We start from the raw sequence: 20,004 nt of genomic DNA, 5'->3' as shown, positions 1-20,004 counted from the left end.
CCTCTTCCTCCAACTCTAGTCCTATCTCAGTCTCCTTTTCTTCAGGCCATCTCCCAGTCTGTCTCTGTTTAGACTGTCTCTCAGGCTATGTCCCTCTCCCTACGTATATCTGTGTCTCTTCTATCGTCTCCTTAGAGCTGGGTCTCCAAGTCTTTCTTTTGTCTCCTACACATGTCTCCTAACTCTGCCTTTGCAGCTTTCTCTGGCTCCCTCTGACCCTGTCCCTCTGTGAGCATCTCTGGAGGAGTCATATGGTGTGCATGTGACTCTGGATCTAGGTGTGTCTGTGTGTTTCTCTCTCTGCCTCTCAGTCTCCACGAACATGCCTCATTCTCACACTCTACATCTCTACTTCCGTGTTCTCTGTGTGTCTTTATCTCTGGTGTCTCTCACTGCCCACGTGTATGTCTTCTGTTTCGTCCTCTTGGAGTGTCTTTTGCCTCTGAGTCTCTTTTCTGTTTGTGTACGTATGATGTGTTGTTTATCTCTCCTTCACTGTTCATCTTTGTCCCCACAAGGCATTTGTTTTACTCCATGAATCTGTGTTTCTTCCTGTGTGCCCCCTGACATGTGTCCATGTCTATGTGCCTTCCTCTTTAATCATCTCCCTTTCTGCACCTCCTTCTGAGTGTACCTCCGTGTCTCTCCCAGTCATTCTCTTAGTAAAATCTGTCTTTTTGTGTATATGTTAGTCTTATTTTTTCCCCGTGCATCTTTTTCCTCTTCCTCTCTCAGAACTTCTTTGTGTCTCTGTGTATATGTGTGTGGCTTCCTCTGTGTAGGTATCTTTCTCTGTGTCTTTGTGTCTCTTCTGTAAAACATGGGTCTCTTTGTCTGAGTCTCCTTTGCGTGTGTGAGTGTGCATGTGTGCATGCCCATGTGCTTCTAACATGTCGTTTAGAATAAATACACTTCATTCAGTGCCTTGAACTGCCATAACACCTGGGGCTTGGTATTAATACCTTAAAAGACCTTACCTTTTGACCAGCCCTCCATTTGTACTTCTGTTCTTGTTTGCTCTGGCAATGTCCCTGGTTTTTCCTCCAAGACTGAAGCTAAAATAAAGCCAACTCTAGATAAATAAACTTAAAACAATACAACAGAACACACCTAAACCTTACCTTTATTTAACAGAGAGTTTACAGGATAAACGGTTTTCTAAGACAGGTATAACAAGACAATTAACCATGTATTTTCAACAGGTGAAATTAAAATTTTCAGGAAAAGTTTCCTTTCTTCACAATTACATTTTCATAAATACCCTTCAGGTTAAAGTTTTAGGTATTCTTGTCAGAAAACATTCAATACATCTAATTTAAATCTCCCCCAAATAAAATTTCATATGTCTACAAAAATTTTATTATCTATGCTATATGTTTTATATCAAGAACTTAAAAATGTTTTGACTTGAATTTACTATGTACATATTCATATAAACATTTATAAACCTATAAATTCAATTTAAGGTTTCACTCTAATATTTTAGAAAAGGTAAAGACCATCATTAACTTTTGGGATTATTGTTATTTCTCTCTTGCATTTGCTTTAACAGTAAACATGATAAAAGCTAAGAAATTTGCAGGGGGGGATGGTTTTAAGGAGAATAAAATTAGATTTACCTCACAGCTAGAACCCTGCGTTCTTTAAAAAGTCCTCAAATAAAGCTGTAGTAAGCTTCTCCTTTTCCAATTTTCTCTAAATATGTTGATCTGGAGTTGGCAATCTTTTTCTAAGTTCCTCATTTACTTTTGGATTAGCTGAAAATATAGGAAGTTATTAATATCAAAGAAATATGTTCCACTCAATGAAGCCATTTCCCTACATATTGCCCAAAAAGGTTAATAATAATTGCAGTATTTTAATAAGAGATTCATATACCAAGACATGTAGAAAATACAGTCTTTAATAACCTCTGGAGTATTTTAAAACATGTCTTACAGGCCTTAATGTGCTTAGTAATATACTATTTAAAACCATAATTTTATCCCTCTGCAATATACAGTCACTCTTCCTCATCATTTACCCAGCTAATGAATGCCAGCAATTAGTAAAATGTAATCCCATTGCACAATCATTTTAATGCTTTTAGCACTCAGAAAAGTAAACACCAAATTAATACTGCTCAAGCCATATCAGATCCTAGTTGGAAGCAAGCAATTATAGTTCAGCTCCTCAGGTGTAATTAAATGATTGGAATGATTTAGTTCCATAAATGCAAGTTAATTCATAAGCAAGCAACAAATATACTGGGAGTAATTACAAGAAACATTGACAGTCTAAGCAAGGCAAATTCGTTTAAGAGCCTGACATAGTAAAATGCTGCCCTCTCCTGGGCATTTAGGTGAATATCTCAGAGTCAGAAAAAAATCCAATTAACAAAATCTTTTTAAAAGCTGCTTCAAAAAAAAGATGAATATATCAATTTGATTTTCTTTTCTCTATAAAATATATATTTTTTATATTATGACAATTTATAGATAACCACATAATTAATGGTTTTCACAATAAAGTTCTCAGTCTGAGTCCTAAAACACATTGGGCAATTCCCAAACTTTTAATAAAACTGAAGACTCATATAACACTGACAGACTACAGGTGAATGTCCCAGCACCCATGTGGGCTGCCAGTCAAAACCTATGATTTACTAGTGGTAAGGCTTAACTGGGTTGTAACAAATAATAATGAGACATGCTTTCTAAGTAGTAAAAATTTGCATGAAAATATAAAACAAAATAGTAATATTGTGACTGCAGGATATAGTAAGATTGTTTTTAATCAATAATAAAATAAAAATACACTGATACAGCTGTCTTAAGCATACTTGAAACATAAAGTATTACACAAGTATTACACAACATAAAATGCATTCTAGTTTTAAGATATTTCTACCTTGTTACTTTCTTAAACTAAAATTCAGGATGAATTTATTTGTGTATTACTCAGCACACCCTTAGCTTTTCACACTAAACTTTCAAAGCTTATTTTTATACTTTTAAGTTAATATATAATCAGTAAGTCTGTGTTAAAAACATAAACCCAATCAGTATCATCCCTTTGCCCTTCTGTAGTATTGAGCATGTTCTCCAATAAAACTTAATTAGCACAACAAATGTTTACTTCCTCAATAAATGCAAATGGTACATGAAGAAGATAATACATAACACTATACCAATATCATTTAGAAAGGAAAGAGCATTAAATTAATGCCCTTTTGATTTGTTTTCACATGAATTAAATACATATTCTAAGTCATATTCTGTGCAAACTATCAAAACAAATCAAAATATTAAAAAGTCCTGTCACTAAGTTTAAAATGTGCAGCACATTTGATTTGCCCTTGATGTCAGAGGCTTATTTTTCAATTCATATCTTGTACACTGTAAGTTAATTGCTTTTTGAAAGTACTTATTATTCATGTAAAAATTAATGTGCCAATGTGTTTAAATCCTCTTAAATGACCATTCATGCATCTTTCTTCTTTTAGTACCAATGAAATCTGTCAAAAGCTATCAATGCAAAACGATATTAAAAAAAGTTCTAATACAGATTTTTTTCTGATAACACAAGATTTTCATATTCACCAACTTTACTTAAATTTCATTAATTTTTTAAGCTACTTTTAATAAATTCACCAAGTAAAATTTTTAGGCCCCATAGTCTGTCATTTGTGTTCCAGCTGACATTATGAATATTAATAACAGTGTTATCCTGATTAAATAGGCTTCATATGAAATCCCTGTGAATCCTATAGCTCAGACATCTCATTTTTCCAACTCTTTATGAATTTGGATTCAGACATTAAACTGGAAAAATCTTTAAAAAACAGATTTAATCGCACATTTGCATATTCTGAAGCAAAAATTAGATGTTTTAATGATCCAAACAATTAAGACATGTATCTATATATCATAATGAGTAGATTTCTACAAACATGCAACGTATTTTACCCCATCACTTTTAGCACAGAGGATTAATGCTAATACTAACTCTTATCCTTATTTTAAAGATTTGATACTGAGAACTTATTTTCAGTAAAATAAAAGTACCCGGATAATTTACAGCTGATAATCAGATAAATTGGGCTTCTTTTTTCTCGCTTTTGGGTGGCCTCCCATGTGACAGCACTCTACTACTAAGCTATGTCTGCAGTCCTAAACTGGGCTTCTTAACCAAAATGTTGACTTATTACAAACATAAGTTAATTGTTTTATTACTAATCTACACTAGGCTCAAAAAAACATACTAAAATCAATTTCCAATTATTATTTGTTTATAAATTACACTGAAAAAAGTATTTATGTTAAAAAACCTAGTACAACCAACACAACAAACAATATAAGCATCTATACAAAGTTTTCTTCATCACAGATGCCTAACTTCATTCCTCCAAGTTATTACTAATTTTCAAAGAAAGTTAGTCTTATTATTAAGAAGAAAAGAAATATAAATAAAGCAAATTTCACATCCCTGACTCTCTAGATACATGGGAATTGTAATATATCTGATGAAGTTTCCTACATTCACCAATCAAAAAAATGTAGATTAAAAAAATTTAAACATCTCTATGATCTTAAATGTGACTTGACTCTTCTTCTTTATTCAGCATTAAAACACTTCATGGAACAAAATTTGTTCTTTGATCCCTCTAAAATTTCTAATTTGTCTAAAAAATCATAAGTAATTCTGACATCTACCCTTTAAAATTAAATAATTCTTTTTCCTAGAGAAGCATTTAAAATGAGATTTTATACCTCAATGTAACAGTGCCCAGAATTCTGTAAAACTTGTGATGAGTATAGGATGTCCTTCCTAACTTACTCCACAAGTCACATTCTAGCAAAGGTTATTGGCTGATGGCATTCTAAAAATTTGTAATACCCCTCAATTTAATTACAAATTTATGTAAGTTGAGTCCAAGAATCAACCTAGGAATCACTTATAATATTGTACTATATCCAATATAAATAGAAAAACTCCATTTTTTTTGTTTCATAGGAGGAATGTTGATAATTTCTACATTGAGCAGTTTCATTAAATGGCCAATGGAAAACATTCCATTTCACAGAGGTAAATACCACTTACTGTAACATACACAAGATAAGCATATGTCCTACTGTTGGATTTTTCATCTCATTATACAAAAGACTCTCAAGCAGAATTCTTGGCAAAAGTATCTCTTAAAAAATATGACACTTAACCCAATGTACCCACTTTCTGACCTGTGCCACCAAATTAAGTTCCTCAGAGCTGGATTAGCAAGAAAAGATTCAGAGAGACAGGATAAGAGATAAAAATGGTTTTATACCATAGCAATCAAAACTGAAAATGCACATATTATTTACAATTCCATGGCTGAAATACAAACAGATATTTGTTAAAGCAATACTGCTATACCTGAAAGAGCAAATACTTATGCACCAGTCATGTGGGTTTCTTTTTTATGCTTGCTATTTCTTCTGCTGCTTAGAATTCTCTCTAGTTCTCTTCATTTTTCTCATCATTCAGGCTTTGCTCAAAAGTCATGTCTTCAAAAAGGCTTTGCCTGGCCATCCTATCTATAGCATAAATCTCCCTCATCACATTATCTATACTACTGCCTTCATGAAACTGACTTGTTTAGCTTTTCTTTGATTTTTATACTATATGTCAGCCAACTTTGTACATGAAAGTTACATTTTCTTCTTCATCTCTGTATCTGTAGACAAATGTGTGGATAAAGTACTCAGAACATATTTGATGAACAGATGGGTGGAGGGACAGGTAATAGCTGGATGAACATCAATAGAGGACAGGTCAAAAATTTTAGCTCAACCATCTAGTAAATCTATATTGTTTATACCACAAACTCAGGGAAATATGTACTGTACATGCAAGATTCTTTTGACAATACTTGTTAAACAGCTCATACTATGATCTAGAAAATTGTCTAGGAATTAGATACAAAATGATTTATAAAACAAATCAGTTTCTTAAACAAATACATTCTTAGTAAAAAAATGGATAAATTAACAATAGAAAAATGTAAAACTATATGTACATATGTATACAGGCTTAAACAAGCCTACTATTCTTTTTCTAGATGGATATATGCAAAACTACTCACAGTGATTAGTCTCAAAAAGGGCCTTAGAGGCCACGCATAGTGGCTCATGCTTGTAATCTCAGGACTGGGGAGACACAGGCAGGAAGATAGCTGTGAGATTGAGGTCACCCTGGGTCACATTTTGACATCAAGGCCAGATGGAACTATACAGTGAAGTGCTGTCTAAAAAAAAAAAAAAAAAAAAAAAAAAAAGAGTACAAAAAGCCTTAGTCTTAGGGTGGGTAGACTGAGAAAATAAGGAAAAGAAACATTTATCTTTCCTTTGATAGCTATATGTATTTTATTTTTTTACTATGTGCCTGGTGCCTGTATTACTTTTAATAATTATAACCTTAGAAAATTCAAGAAGAAATCCTAAAGATGTCACACTGTAAATGAGAATCAAAATGAAAAGAAAGGAAGTGATTTTTGTGACTCTTTTGAAACTCTGGGAAAGTATTTTTTTCCTAAATAACTTTTTGCAATTACACTTTGTTAGGATTGTTCTCTTGCTTGTTTGGTTTAAGTAGAGTGAAAAGTATAGTGAAAAGCATACTAAAATTATGACAAAAAGTTTTAGGAATAAAGAAGTTCAAATGTATGAAAGAGTTTCTGAAAACTAAGCAAATTTTCTTGAAACTACATTTTTTAGTTCAATTAGGGACTATTTGTAATAGTGTCAGAGTTCAGGAGTCTAAAGTTTTAAAATGTACAATGAAAATAATATTATTACTATTATATCTATAGTACAGATAATTCCTTTTTGGTTCATGTTTTAGTAATCATGAAATTACTATCAAAAACAACTTTTTCCATCACAGTCACAGTAACACATAATTTTATGTATCAACTTCACTGGGTCATAGGCACCCAGCTACTGGCCAAGCATTATTCTACGTATAGCCCGAAGGTGTTTCTCGATAAGATTAACACTTGAGTCAACAGACTAGGCAAAAGCTGACTACCCTTTCTAATGTGCCTGGGCCAGCCAGTCAGCTGAGGGTCTGACACAGTAAAGAATGCCTATAGAATGTAAGAGAGAACTTACCTAGCCTTACTGCCTTGGGCTGGAAAGTCAGTTCTTTCCTGCATTCACAATGAAATATCATCTCTTTTTGGACTAAGCCTGCCAGACCTGAGTGGAATTATAACCTCACCTCTCCTGGTTCTCAGGCCTTCAGACATTGTAGCAACTATAATATCAGCTCGACAAGGTTATCCAGCTCACTGACTACAGATGTTGGGACTGCTCCTTTGTAGTAAATTTCTCCCTATCTCCCTTCTCCCCTCTCGCCCCCACCCCCCACTCTTATGTTTTTTCTCTGGAGATTCCTAATACAATCACAAAATGACATCAAATTAAGAGAAATAAGTATCTGGTGTTTCATATATATGGTTTCTGCATTTTCAAACTTTGGAAAGCAAAATAATATATCATTTTGAATAATGTAATAGTCTTGTATGTGCACTGCAAATGACACTTCAAAATGGACATGGTGTGGCACAACCTACTGATTTAAAAAAAAAAAGTAAAACTTTTAAATTACCATTATTTTCAGAAGGCTGATCATATTATCCAGATTTTATAAAATATCTTGAAACATTTTACCCTAAATCAAACTGAACTAAATCACTTTTAATCTAGTACAGAACAGAATATAAACGAAGTCAGCTTATAGAATAGTGTCTCCAGGGAACAAATAGCCTGTTTCCTTAAGATTCATATGGGTGCCAGGTTCTAATGCAATGACAAACTCCTGCACACACAGGCTTACATTTCCACATAACCAACTAAGTTCTTGGCAAATCAAAGGTTAAAAAAAAAGCATTAGAGCAAGTAAACTCTATTGTGAAGAACAGCCACTTGAAATCAGATAAAAACAATGGCTATAGAAAATGTCTTTATAAAATAAAAATAATCATATAAAGTATTTCTCATATACCATATCATACTACTAAATTTTCTCTAACTGAAAAAAATCAATTTAATAATTTTCTATAATTTCTGTTTAATATTAACAAAAAATGTAAAATAGAGGCATGTATATGAGAATAAGTATATTCTAATAACTAATAACATTAAGCTTTGAGTTTTGAATGTTTAATAATAATCTCAAGATTAATATGTCATTTAGCTATGTGATTTGCCAAGATTATTGTATCAAATTATTCCTAATGGGCAATAGTGAATGTAAACAACATATTTCACTTTTAAAAATTATTACATTAAAGACATCTTTTAGGTCATAGTATATAATTACTAGAAATCAAGACTATATAATTACTAGAAATCAAGACTTTAAATATACTAAAATAAATATTTGACTTATGGCTTGAATTTCTCAACCAGTGTCACGAAAGTCACAGCCACTGCTATTCATTTTCTGAGACACTACAAAGCTCAAGTAACTTCTTGAGTCATTTTTGAAAAATGTTTTCATTAATAAAAAGTACACAATAAAAAGATCCTAAAATAGATATCACACAGTTAATGTAGAATAAAAAGGCATCATGAAAAGAAAATATGAAAAACCAAATTATATATAGAAATTTTCTTGAAGAAACACTTTTATTCTTCTTACAACTTAAATTTATAAGGGAATTTCAACTATAAATTGCATCTAATTATTATACTATCTCTTTTTTAACCAAACTAGTTTTTTAGCATTTAGAAGGATATGCTCAATTAACTCTGCTTCAATAGATACTTTTAAAAGATATATTTAAAAAACTCTCAAAAGATAAAATTAGCTAAATTTTAAAATACTACATACAGGGCCAGGGATTTAGTTCAGTGGTTCCGCCGCCTGTGTTCCAAGCCCAAGGACCTGAGTTCAATCCCTGGTACCAAAAAAAAAAAAAAAAAACCCATACAATATAGTAATATAGTACAACATTTCAGAAAGGGTACTAAATAAATTAATCAATATATGCTATTTTTAAAATGCATTTTTCAAGTGACACTAATTGTTTTCATTTTAAAAAAGAATGTTGTCATTTGAGAAAACTGCATCTCTGATATGTATATTTTATAATATAATCATTACTATAAAATGACTATGAATAGCCTGACATTTTACACTATTAATTCTACAAGAAAATCTTCTATAAACCAAAAATAAAATGAAGAGAAATAAAAAAATTGAACTTAAACCTGAAATAAATATTTAAAATATTACCAAAAAATCAAACATTATATGCCTCCAGTGAATGTACCACTAGTAAGTATTTTCCTCAGAGATGAATTGGGATCAGGGAGAAGGGAAGAAGGGTTCACAAAACAAGCAGAATATTGGGATGTAGCTAAAGCAACATTAGCCAATGTGAGCCATAAAAATGATCTTGAGGCCAGGTTATGAGTACAGATTTAAAATATTACCAAAAAATCAAACATTATATGCCTCCAGTGAATGTACCACTAGTAAGTATTTTCCTCAGAGATGAATTGGGATCAGGGAGAAGGGAAGAAGGGTTCACAAAACAAGCAGAATATTGGGATGTAGCTAAAGCAACATTAGCCAATGTGAGCCATAAAAATGATCTTGAGGCCAGGTTATGAGTACAGATTTATATAATATGTATACAGTCTCCCAAAACTAAGAGTCAAATATATACATTATAAAATAAAAGAGAATATACATTATTTACTTCCTAGCAAAATTCATTAAATAATTCTTTCACAGAACCAACAGTGAGCATTTCTTTTTTATATTAAAATGTTATTGTACCTGGTATACATGAACACAATACACATACATACAACATACCATACAACATATATTCACAAATGAATACACTGTATACACAGATGTGATATAGATGTATATGTCAAAAGTATTTTATATAGTATGTCATTAAGTGAAAAGTATACAAATCTCATTTTAGTATGGAGGCACTGTAAAGAAAATACTGTAACATGAAGAATATGTACATTTTCAATGCTTTATAATTATTCCCTGGCCTTTGATGCAACAAATTCTTTGAATCTAATAATTTTTCAGTTTCAAGAAGCTGTTGTTCTTACCAATGACCTAGTGCATATGGGAAATAGAGCAGGTACATTCTGTCACCTTTAGCAAACATTTTCCTTACCAAGCTGTTCACAGGCCATCTGCTGTACCCTGAAGTGACTTCCAAGTTACTGTTATTGACTTGTAATGTAAGTAAGTTTAAAATTTGTTGGGAGTCATAACTACATGAATCTGAAATATCTAATTTTATGTTAAAGAATATTTATTTTCAGTCAGATTCTTCCCCTTTATAGAATAGTTATATTTCTTTGCACGTGTATAATATATTTAAACTAATGAAGGTGGTGACCTTCACAAAAGAATCATAAACAGAAAGTGGTCATGATATACAATTATGTTGAAAATTTCATCAACTTCTACTACTTAATAGGTGCTATGTCTACAGACAAAGCAACAAATTTAGGTAAAATGTATAATTTATCATAAAGTTTATAGTAGTTTAATAGTAATGAATTTATTAAATACACACACAAATATAAAGATAATATATTATTCCTTAAAACAACTTCATGTCAATGCAAGAAAACTATATAATTTTTCAACAAGGTAAAAATCATAACTTGCTATAGGTCATGTTCTGCATCCAGTTTGGTTCTTCAATTCTTTATTCAACAGATATCAACGTAACCCCATTATGATTGAAACAAGTAAGCACTTACTGAAATGTCCCCTGAAACATATCATTCCAAATTTTGAAATACTGACCAAAATATTTTTAAAATACATTTTAAATACATACAGAAATTCAAAAAAGGGAAATGTCCATAAATCAAAATCCTGTCATAAGAGTTATTTGAGAGGGAGTTAAGCCAAGTAGTTCATGAAAATATGGAGACCAAAGAAGGTAAAGGGCTGGAGTTCAACTATACAGACTTATCCCCTTCTTTGAATAGCATTCAGATTATCTCTAACTACCTGCACAATATCTTGGCCAAACACCAGCCACTTGCCAAGTTAGGTAAAAAGTTAATTATTTAAGGTCAAAATCAAAGCCTTTTTTCCAAGTGGGGTAGAGAATTTAATTCTGTACTTAAATGAATCAGCTAACATAAACCTGGCTAGTAGTCTTATAATCATAGCCAAGCTTTTTTAAGTCACAAAATAGAGTCCATTATACGATAATTTCTTTTGAAAATAAGAGCATAGCCCTCAAAAACTATATATGAAAGAATCTGACATAAGAAGAAATAAAACAGACATATAAAAATAGGGATGGGGATTCACACTTAAAGAACTAGAAATAGCAAAATAATCTGAGATCAATCTCCAAAATAGGCATAATTTCTTAAATTGCCAAAGAGGTAAAGCACCACAACCCACTAAATAAAAGCAGAGACTTATTAAATAAAAATACACAGATTCTTAAATAATCTAGAAATCACAGAGGTTAGAAACATGTTCACTGAAGTGGAAGTTAGGCACAGGGAGTCATAGATATACTGCATGTGACTATCCAGCATGATATCATCTCTGTGCTTTTTATAACTTGCATACCTCCTGTCAGCCAACTTTCTCAATACTGATTGCCAAAGTATTAAAATAAATGTTGGAATGTAAAGCCATATTTAAAGGATGAAAGCACATATACTATAGTCTGCAGTCTTAGTTCTCAATGTCTAACAGCATATGATAGCACTTGAGATTACAGGAAACATAGATGAGCAATGCTCCATAAAGTGTTTGTACATAAACAGAGATAAATAGGGCCCCCCAAATGACCTCATCTCACTTCTCCATTCTTTCTCAGTAGCTAGTAGAGAATACAATTCACTAAAGCAAGGGCATAAAGCACAAAAAAGGAAGACACTGGTCTTGGGGACCATCACAAAAAAAGAGGTAAAAGTAATCCACAAGTTTATCGTGAGGAAAAGTACAGAATAAAGCTATATCCAGACACACAGAGAAATCATTTAAAGCCAAAGATACTGTATTAAGAAAACTCCATGAACAATTTATTCAAGAAAGGAAGTTGAAAAGAGAGATGAATGTTAGTTTGGAGTTGATTGAATCGTAAGTACACAGAACACTAAGCAACAAAATAAACAAGACAATAAAAAACTGTACAGAGGAGAAAGCAAGAGAATATAATCAAATTATACTACCAGTACCTGTTGTGAACATATTTTTATGACCATAATATAAACACTATATTTTTCTAATAAAATCACAATGTAAGCATAGTTGAAGGTGAAAACAGAAAGTGAACATGTGCATACTGGTAGTACAGTATCAAAGTTATTATATCTTTATGGCAGTTACTTGAATTGGCCATTTTAAATTTCATTCTTCTACCCGGAAGAGATAAAAAGATAAAACGTCCACTTCCCAGTCTCTTTGTAGCCCATGTTCTGCTGCAAAATATGTTCTCCCAAGTGGATGTACTCCAGCAAGATATAGAAGGAGAACAGTCATCTGTCTGCCTTCAGCACATAAAAGTCTGACAGACAGGGGTGTTTCCAGTGGCTGAGACTCTGCAGTTCAATGTTTCCTATAAGCCTTTTAGATGTAACATGCAGTTGTGACAATGGCAGCTAAACTAACGATGCTACTCTCATTTCAATTGTAACAAAAAAGTATCGTGACCTTGAATCATGGTATGGAGATGGTTCTTGACTTCTGTCCTAACACTTGGAATAATTTTATAATTTTCTTAATTCCCCATATGAATTTTATTTCTTTTCAGAATATCTGTAGTGTTTTTTACATTTTCTGTCCTGTAACATGACTAAAATATCTTTTGCATCTTCTATAACAGAAAGTAAATGATTCAGATAAAACTGGAAGAGGAAGTAATTAAGAAGCAGAGATATAAGTATCCCATATAAAATATGAAGGTACATTTCAAAGACTGGCAAGAAGATTCTTATAACAAGCTTTTTAGAAATTTGACTCATCAAGAAATGGGTAAACTAGACAGATGTAATCCCACCACTCAGATCCTGTAATCTTAGCACTCACAAGGCTGAAGCAGGAAGATCGCCAGGAATGTAAGGCCAGTCTGGGCCACCTAATGAGTTCAAGGCCAGAATGAACTACATAGCAAAATGGGGGGGGGAGGGAGAGAAGGAGGAGGGAGAGAGGGAGGGAGAGAGGGGGAAGGGAGAGGGAGGGAAGGGAAGGGAAGAAGGTAAACTGTAAGATTATACAGGCCACTCAATACAAAATCTTCATTTTTTTTATAAAGGAACATATTGTCTTTATCAACTTCCCAGTGTGATAAAAAATACATCGTAAATAAAAATGACAACATTGCTAAAAAAAAAGAAATGGACAAATAAAACATTGTACAGATGCACAATGATGATAGCTGCACAACAATATGAATGTACTTAATGTCACTAAACTGTAAACACAAAAATGTACTGTGAATTGAATATGAACAGAATATCAGTTCAATAAAACAAGTTTTAGATAGCAATCATGATTCTTCCCAGTGTCCCTTTGTCACTTTGTTGTTTGGATAAAAACATTTGCACCACATAACCTAACCATGAAGTTTCACATTCTACTTTCATACTGCAATCCTGTTCACACAGTTATAATTAAAAATTGAGTTGGACTAAATACATTAGTATTTTTACTACTAAGGATTCAACTAAATCAATTTTTATTTACTTTTATAATTAACTGTGAGATATAACTTACATTATGTAAAAACATTCATTTTGTTGTACATTTTATGAACTTTGAAAACTGTTTATAATGGTATAAGAAACACTCCCATTAAAAAGTTTCCTTCATGCCTCTTTACAATAAATCCACTCCCAATCTGAGAGAATCACTAATCTGTATTCTTTTACTAGAGAAATTAGTTTACTTATAAGAGTTCTGTATAAAGGGATTCATGTAGTACACACCTGAGCAGCTCCTGACCAAAAGACCTACTTGTGACTTCTAAAGCTGAATCACAGGCAGTTACAGAGATTCTACCTTGCAGGACACATAGGAGGAAGTTGCCTTTTCCATAGCAAACTCTGCCTACCCAAACTATGGTGTCTCTAAGAAGACAGTTGTAGCCAAGGACTCAGACATCCTGGTCAACCATGCCATTACGCACAGCTGCATTCCTAGCTGAGGCACTTTTATTTGAAGTCCTCTTTATCTAGAGCCTGGGCTAAATTCCTCAGAAATCTCTTCCCAAACCTCTTTAATCTTGGAGTAGGGTGGAGGGATAGGCGCCAGGGTTGGGGGTAACTTGAAGATGCTTCTCTCCAGGCTGACTTAGTAGGCAGCACTCTTCTACTTTTGGCCCTCCTCCCCTTTTCCCTCCTCAGCCTTGTTTTGCTTTGATGCTCCCTCAACAAGGAGATGAGGCGATCCACCGTTCAACCAGATGCACTGCTCCAAGGAAGCAATGGAATTGCAGGTTTGTGAGGCTTAGCCTTTTGTTTTTACTATCGTAGTAAGTCTTGAATGCTAACTCATTTTAGATTATCATTTTAATTGGTTACCCTGACACCTGGCAGAGTAGCTCTCTAGCTCAGTGGCCCTTGACAATACTCTTCTGTATTGGAATTCTTTCAGCATGCAGTCTTTGAGATTCATTCACGCTCTTTGTAAAAGAGTAGTTTCTTCTTATTGCTCAGTTGTATTCTATTCTATTTTGTAAATATATTGCAATTTTCTTATATATTTGTTAATAAACATTTGGATTATTTCCAGTTGTGAGCCATTATGAATGAAGCAGTAATGAGTGTGAAGATACAAGCTGTTTTACAGGCAAATGTTTCCAATTCTCTTTGATAAATATCCAGGGAGGAATTGCTTGATCATACTAACTTCACAAGAAACTGCCACAATGCTTTATTTCACATACCTATCAGCAATATCAGAGAGTCCCACATCTTCATTACCACTCTGCATAGGTGCACAGTGACTCCTTGCATTGGCCTTTTTCACATGGCTCCACTAGGCATTGCTCTGGCAGGGACTCTGCGGAGGCTCAGCCTCCAAGACCACATTTCCATTAAGCATTGCCCTGATAGGGCCATTACAGACAGCGGAGTTAGACAGAGATTAACATACAGTCAGAAGGCTCTTGAGGAAATCAGCAGAAAAAATAAAGACATCAGAATTATGGCTGGAGGCACACCTGATGACCAGGATTCAAAATAAAAATGCAATGGCCAGACCTACATGCCTCCCTAAGGGACTAACTTGGAATTATACTGCAATTAGCACCACCCGGTCCAGGAAGTCAAGATAGGCATCAGTTGCCCAGGTGAGTGACCAGAGCATCTGGACCCATCCCTCCCTCAAAATGCCTTTGTTCTTTCCATGTACCCTTACTCTGTGAACTGCTTCCCTATTGAACCAATATTAGCTCAGTAGTTGTACTTATAATTCTACCAGTTGATCATAGTTTGACCTATGTTGTACCCATATTGTGACCTTGCTATATAAATTAACCCTGACAAAGGCGGCATTCCACTTCCAGGACCTCTTCTGTCTCTCAGGAGTTATCTCTCAATAAACCTTTCCTACTTTTAAACTTCTTGTTCTTTGCAATTCATTCTTCAATTTCACGGGACAGGAATTCAACACATCTGACATCTAGCAGGTTGAGAGTTATATTTCCTTTATATCAGGGGTTCTTTACAGACACTCCTTCCCTGCAACCAATCTCTGTCTGGGTGTGTAGGCTGTTTGCAACAACTAAAATCTAGCTGAAAGAAACCATACTTCCACAGTTCTTGTACCTGCAGGACTTGAGGTAAAACCATGAGGGCACTCAAGGTTTACCCTTTATGTCCTTTATGTTCTTTATGCCCCAAGAAGTACCTGCATCCACTTGTGCTATGACTAAGACAACTGAGAGGAACTGTCCAGAATACAGGGAGCAGAGTTCCAAGGCACCTCTGGGTAGCAATCTTCTGGAGGGTACTCTTCCCCAAAACCATTCTGTACTTCTACAGCCCTGGACCTATGATGGCAGTGTGTTACAGTTTATATCGAGATGTCTTCCCAAAGCTTCAGGACTTCCCAAAGTCCTTCAAAGGTGGGAACTTTGAAAGATGACTGAACTACAGGGGTTTACAGCTGACTTGCTATTAGGAGGTAAGACCAGGTCAGAAGAGGCAGGTCCCTGACTCTTTGTTGTCTCTGCTTCAGGGCTAGCATGACATGAATATCTTTTCTTCTGCGATGCCCCTCTGCCATGCTATCCTGCCTTGGAGCGAGCAAACTATGGGCCAAAACCTCTACAAAACCCGTGGGTGTTGGGTGTTGTGACTTTGTTACTAGGAAAGTATCCCTCTTTGAGGGGCAGACTCAAAGATCTCTCAAATGCCTTCAGTCATTCACCCATTATCTTGATGATAAAATCTATCTACCTTACTTAAAACCTTTTTCATTTTATGTTATGTATACCTTATGACATTTACAAAAAACAATGGATTATTTCTTGTGATTTATAAACAATATTTTAAATATTATATGTGCACATGCACATAAAAACACATGGAGAAAATAATGCTTTAAAATGGCCTTGCTGAGTGTAGTGGTACACATCTGTAATCCCAGCACTTTGGAGACTAAGGCAGGAGGATCAACATGAGTCTGAGGCCAGCCTGGGATACATCATGATTCAAGGCCAGCCTGAACTACATAGGGAGAACCTGTCTCAAAAAAAAAAAAGCCTCATCCTTGATATATACCTGAAGAAATTAAAGTCAGCATACCATAGGGATACCTGCAATATACTTGTATATTGTGACACAAATAACAATAGCTAAGATATAGAACCAGCCTTGGTGCCCAACACCCATGAATAGATAAAGAGAATGTTGTATATACTTACAATGGAGTACTAGCCAGCCATAAAGAAAATAACATTTTGTCATTTAAAGGACAATGAAAGGATCTAGAGATCATCATATAGTGCAAAGTAAACCAGACTCAGAAAGGCAAATATTACATGTTCTCCTAAAGATGTGTCATCTAAATAATATGACAAGAAAGTAGAACAGAGACTACTATTAGACAAGAAGAAGGAGAGTAGGGGAGGGGGATCAGATGTAAGGGCAGGTAATGGGGGGACAGCTATAAACTATATTATACACATTTAAAGTCATAAAATATGTTGGGACAAGAGGATAATGGAAAGGAAAAATTACCAAAGTATGTTATATGCATGTACAAATCTGTTAAAATGAAAACCATTAATCTGAACAACCAATATGTACCATAAAAAAGATGTGAAATAAAAAATATTTTTATATCAATCCAAAAACCCAAGAAACAAAGAAATAGCCTCAGATGTTTGGTTCCCAAATTGTGTGCAAAGGTGTCCCCAAATAATAGAGCAAACACAGGATTATACATTTAAAAATTTTTAAAAAAACAGTGACATCTACTGAACACTGTGTGAACTACTAGGTCAAGAAGGTTTACTTTAGAATATTAAATCTCAGTACATTCTTTTCAGTGATTTCATATCATTACAAATCTGTTTTCAGTGCTTACTGAAATAAAAGGCATATATTATATACAAAATCACTATGGAATAAGACAGAAGGGTAGCTAGAAGCAGTAGGGGTATCATGAAATTAACACAAGAAGGGTATCATAAAAGTTATTTGGGAATTACTGCTGTAAGAATTCAGCAAATGGAGAAAAGCTGGTTGGGTAAAGGTGTCTGCTGTGCTTTCATCCAAAAAAAGGCCCAGAATAAAGAACAACAGCTATGTCACTGGAGTGCTTGAGGCAGAGTGCTACAGTGCAGTGAGAATGTAGCAAAGCTATTACAGAGATGTACAATGAATGGCCTTATAAATAAGAAAACTAAGTGGACAGCATCTACTGTCCTGACAGGAAAGATGAACCCTGAACCAAGAGGGAGTTTAGCAGAAAAAGCGTAAGCAGGAGGCCCTCAAAGTTCCCACTCATACTACAGACACCTGGAGTGCTTGCTGCTGAAGAAGCCCACACAGGCCCTGTGAAGCTAATGAGCTTCATTAGCTTACCACCGTACTGCTCCAGAGAAAGAGTGCAGGCCATGTCAAAATCCTGCTGTCCAGCACTAACCGGAGGCTCCGCCTACCTGGGGTCCTATAAAACAGACCAAAAGCTCAGCTAGCTCACCCCTGCAAACCAACCACATTGCACAACCCACCCTCCATTGCTCTGAGATTTACCTGGGAAGCCCACTGTGGGTTGGTGGGCTCACCAGGGCTTTCATTTTAATAGCATACCCATATTCCTGCTGCCCTGGAAACAGCCATGTAAACCTACCCACACAGTCTCGATCCCAGGAAGTAGCTGGGCACTCTGTCCTGAAGAACCCCAGGAATCCCAGGAAGAGCTGAAAGACACTCTACAGCATCTCTCTACAGTGTACTCCTTAGGCCTAAGGAATGGGTAGCTATTCCTAGATGCTCAGGATATACAAAACAACCAGAAAAATAAAATAAAATTATAGGAATATGTCTTTACTTATCAATAAGTTTGAATATAAAAAGATTTAATTCCCCAATTAAAAGATATAGGCTAAAAGTAAAACTCAATAGTATGTCCCTACAAAAATCTCACTTCATCCACTAAGGCACACAGTAATAAAATAAAGGAATAGAAAAAGATGTACCATGCAAACCAAAACCAAAAGTGAGCATAAGTACCTATACTTATATCAAATAATAATGTGAAAGGAAACTAAGAAGGCTCTTATATAATAATGAAAGGGTCAATTCAATAAGAGAAAATAACAGTTGTAAGTGATGCCTTGATTTACAAACTTAATTCTTTCCACAATTCTGGTCGCAAACCAAATTTGATCAGAATAAAATCAATTTCATTGGTTAGGTTTAATGTTGACCTCATGGGGAAGTCTGATTCAGTTCTAGTCCAACTCACTTTGCAACTAGAATCATGGAAAGAATTAGCTTCATGAATGGAGGTACCACTGTAAACATATATGTACCCAATGCTGGAGCAACTATCCAGTGCAAAAATTATTACCTTTAAAAGAAGAGAAAATCTAACAGAATTATAATAGTTGGGATCTTCAACTCCCCACTTTCACCATGGATAGGTCATCCAGACAAAAAATTATTGGTTAAACTCCACTATCAACACAAAGGTCCTAACATATTTTCATAAAGTTTCATATGATATATACATTCTTCATATCAGCAATGAACATTCTCCAGACAGACCATATAGTTGGGACACAAAATAAGCTTCAATGAATTTTTTAAAAAGTTGAAATCAGAGTAATGGGAAAAAAATCAACAAAAGGAATTTTTGATATAACACACATAAATGGAAATGAAACATCATTGTCTTAGACAATCAATAGGTCAATGAAGAAATCAAAATGGAAATATAAATTTTTGAAACAAAGGAAAACACTATACTAAAACCTATGGGATTCAGAAAAAGTACTCCCCAGAAAAGAGGTTTATAGCAAGAAGTACCTTTATCTATAACATTGTTTTCAAATAAACAACCAAATGATGCAAGTCAAGGAACTAGAAAGTCAAAACCCAGACAGAAAATTTGTAGAAGGAAATAAATAACCAAGAGGAGAGCAGAAATAAAGGGATGTGTAAAAATACAAAAGGTCAATGAAGCAGAGTTTTTTTAAAAATAAAAATTAAATATTACCTAATTATCCAGAAAAAAGAAAGAAGATCCATCCCAAAATAAAATCAGAAATGAAAAAAGGAAACACTATAATTCATGCCAAAGAAATACAAAGAATCATAAGAGACTACTAGGAACAACTATACACTGATGTATTAGAAAACTTATGGGCCCGGGATTTAGCTCAGTGGTTCGGCTGCCTACTTCGCAAGTGTGAGTTCCTGAGTTTGATCCCTGGTGCCAACAAAATAAATAAGTAAATAAATAAATAAAACTTTTAAGAAATGGATAAATTTCTGGAGATATATA

At 34.2% G+C, this 20,004-nt stretch overlaps 1 protein-coding gene across 7 annotated transcripts in view; it reads right to left on the bottom strand.

The window, feature by feature from the left end:
- Positions 1-20,004, bottom strand: part of Mipol1 (mirror-image polydactyly 1) — a 301,689-nt gene that overhangs the window by 260,389 nt on the left and 21,296 nt on the right. For 5 of the 7 annotated variants that reach the window (XM_010632659.1, XM_010632661.1, XM_033765142.1 and 2 more), the window contains exons 2-3: positions 1,620-1,757; positions 978-1,055 (exon numbers count right to left, since the gene is read on the bottom strand). The exons of 1 other annotated variant lie outside the window; for it this stretch is intronic. In XM_010632659.1, the coding sequence (XP_010630961.1) occupies positions 978-996 (19 nt within the window). In that variant the 5' untranslated portion in view covers positions 997-1,055; positions 1,620-1,757. Of the gene's footprint in view, positions 1-977; positions 1,056-1,619; positions 1,758-18,077; positions 18,163-20,004 lie in introns of all 7 variants that reach the window. One more of the 7 variants, XM_010632658.3, reaches the window with a different exon arrangement.

This window comes from Fukomys damarensis, unplaced genomic scaffold (genome assembly GCF_012274545.1).
Source record: "Fukomys damarensis isolate Sample0158 unplaced genomic scaffold, DMR_v1.0_HiC HiC_scaffold_17, whole genome shotgun sequence".
Lineage (NCBI taxonomy): Eukaryota > Metazoa > Chordata > Mammalia > Rodentia > Bathyergidae > Fukomys > Fukomys damarensis.
Note: the sequence above shows the minus strand (reverse complement) of the source record. Positions and strands in the feature narration are given on the sequence as shown.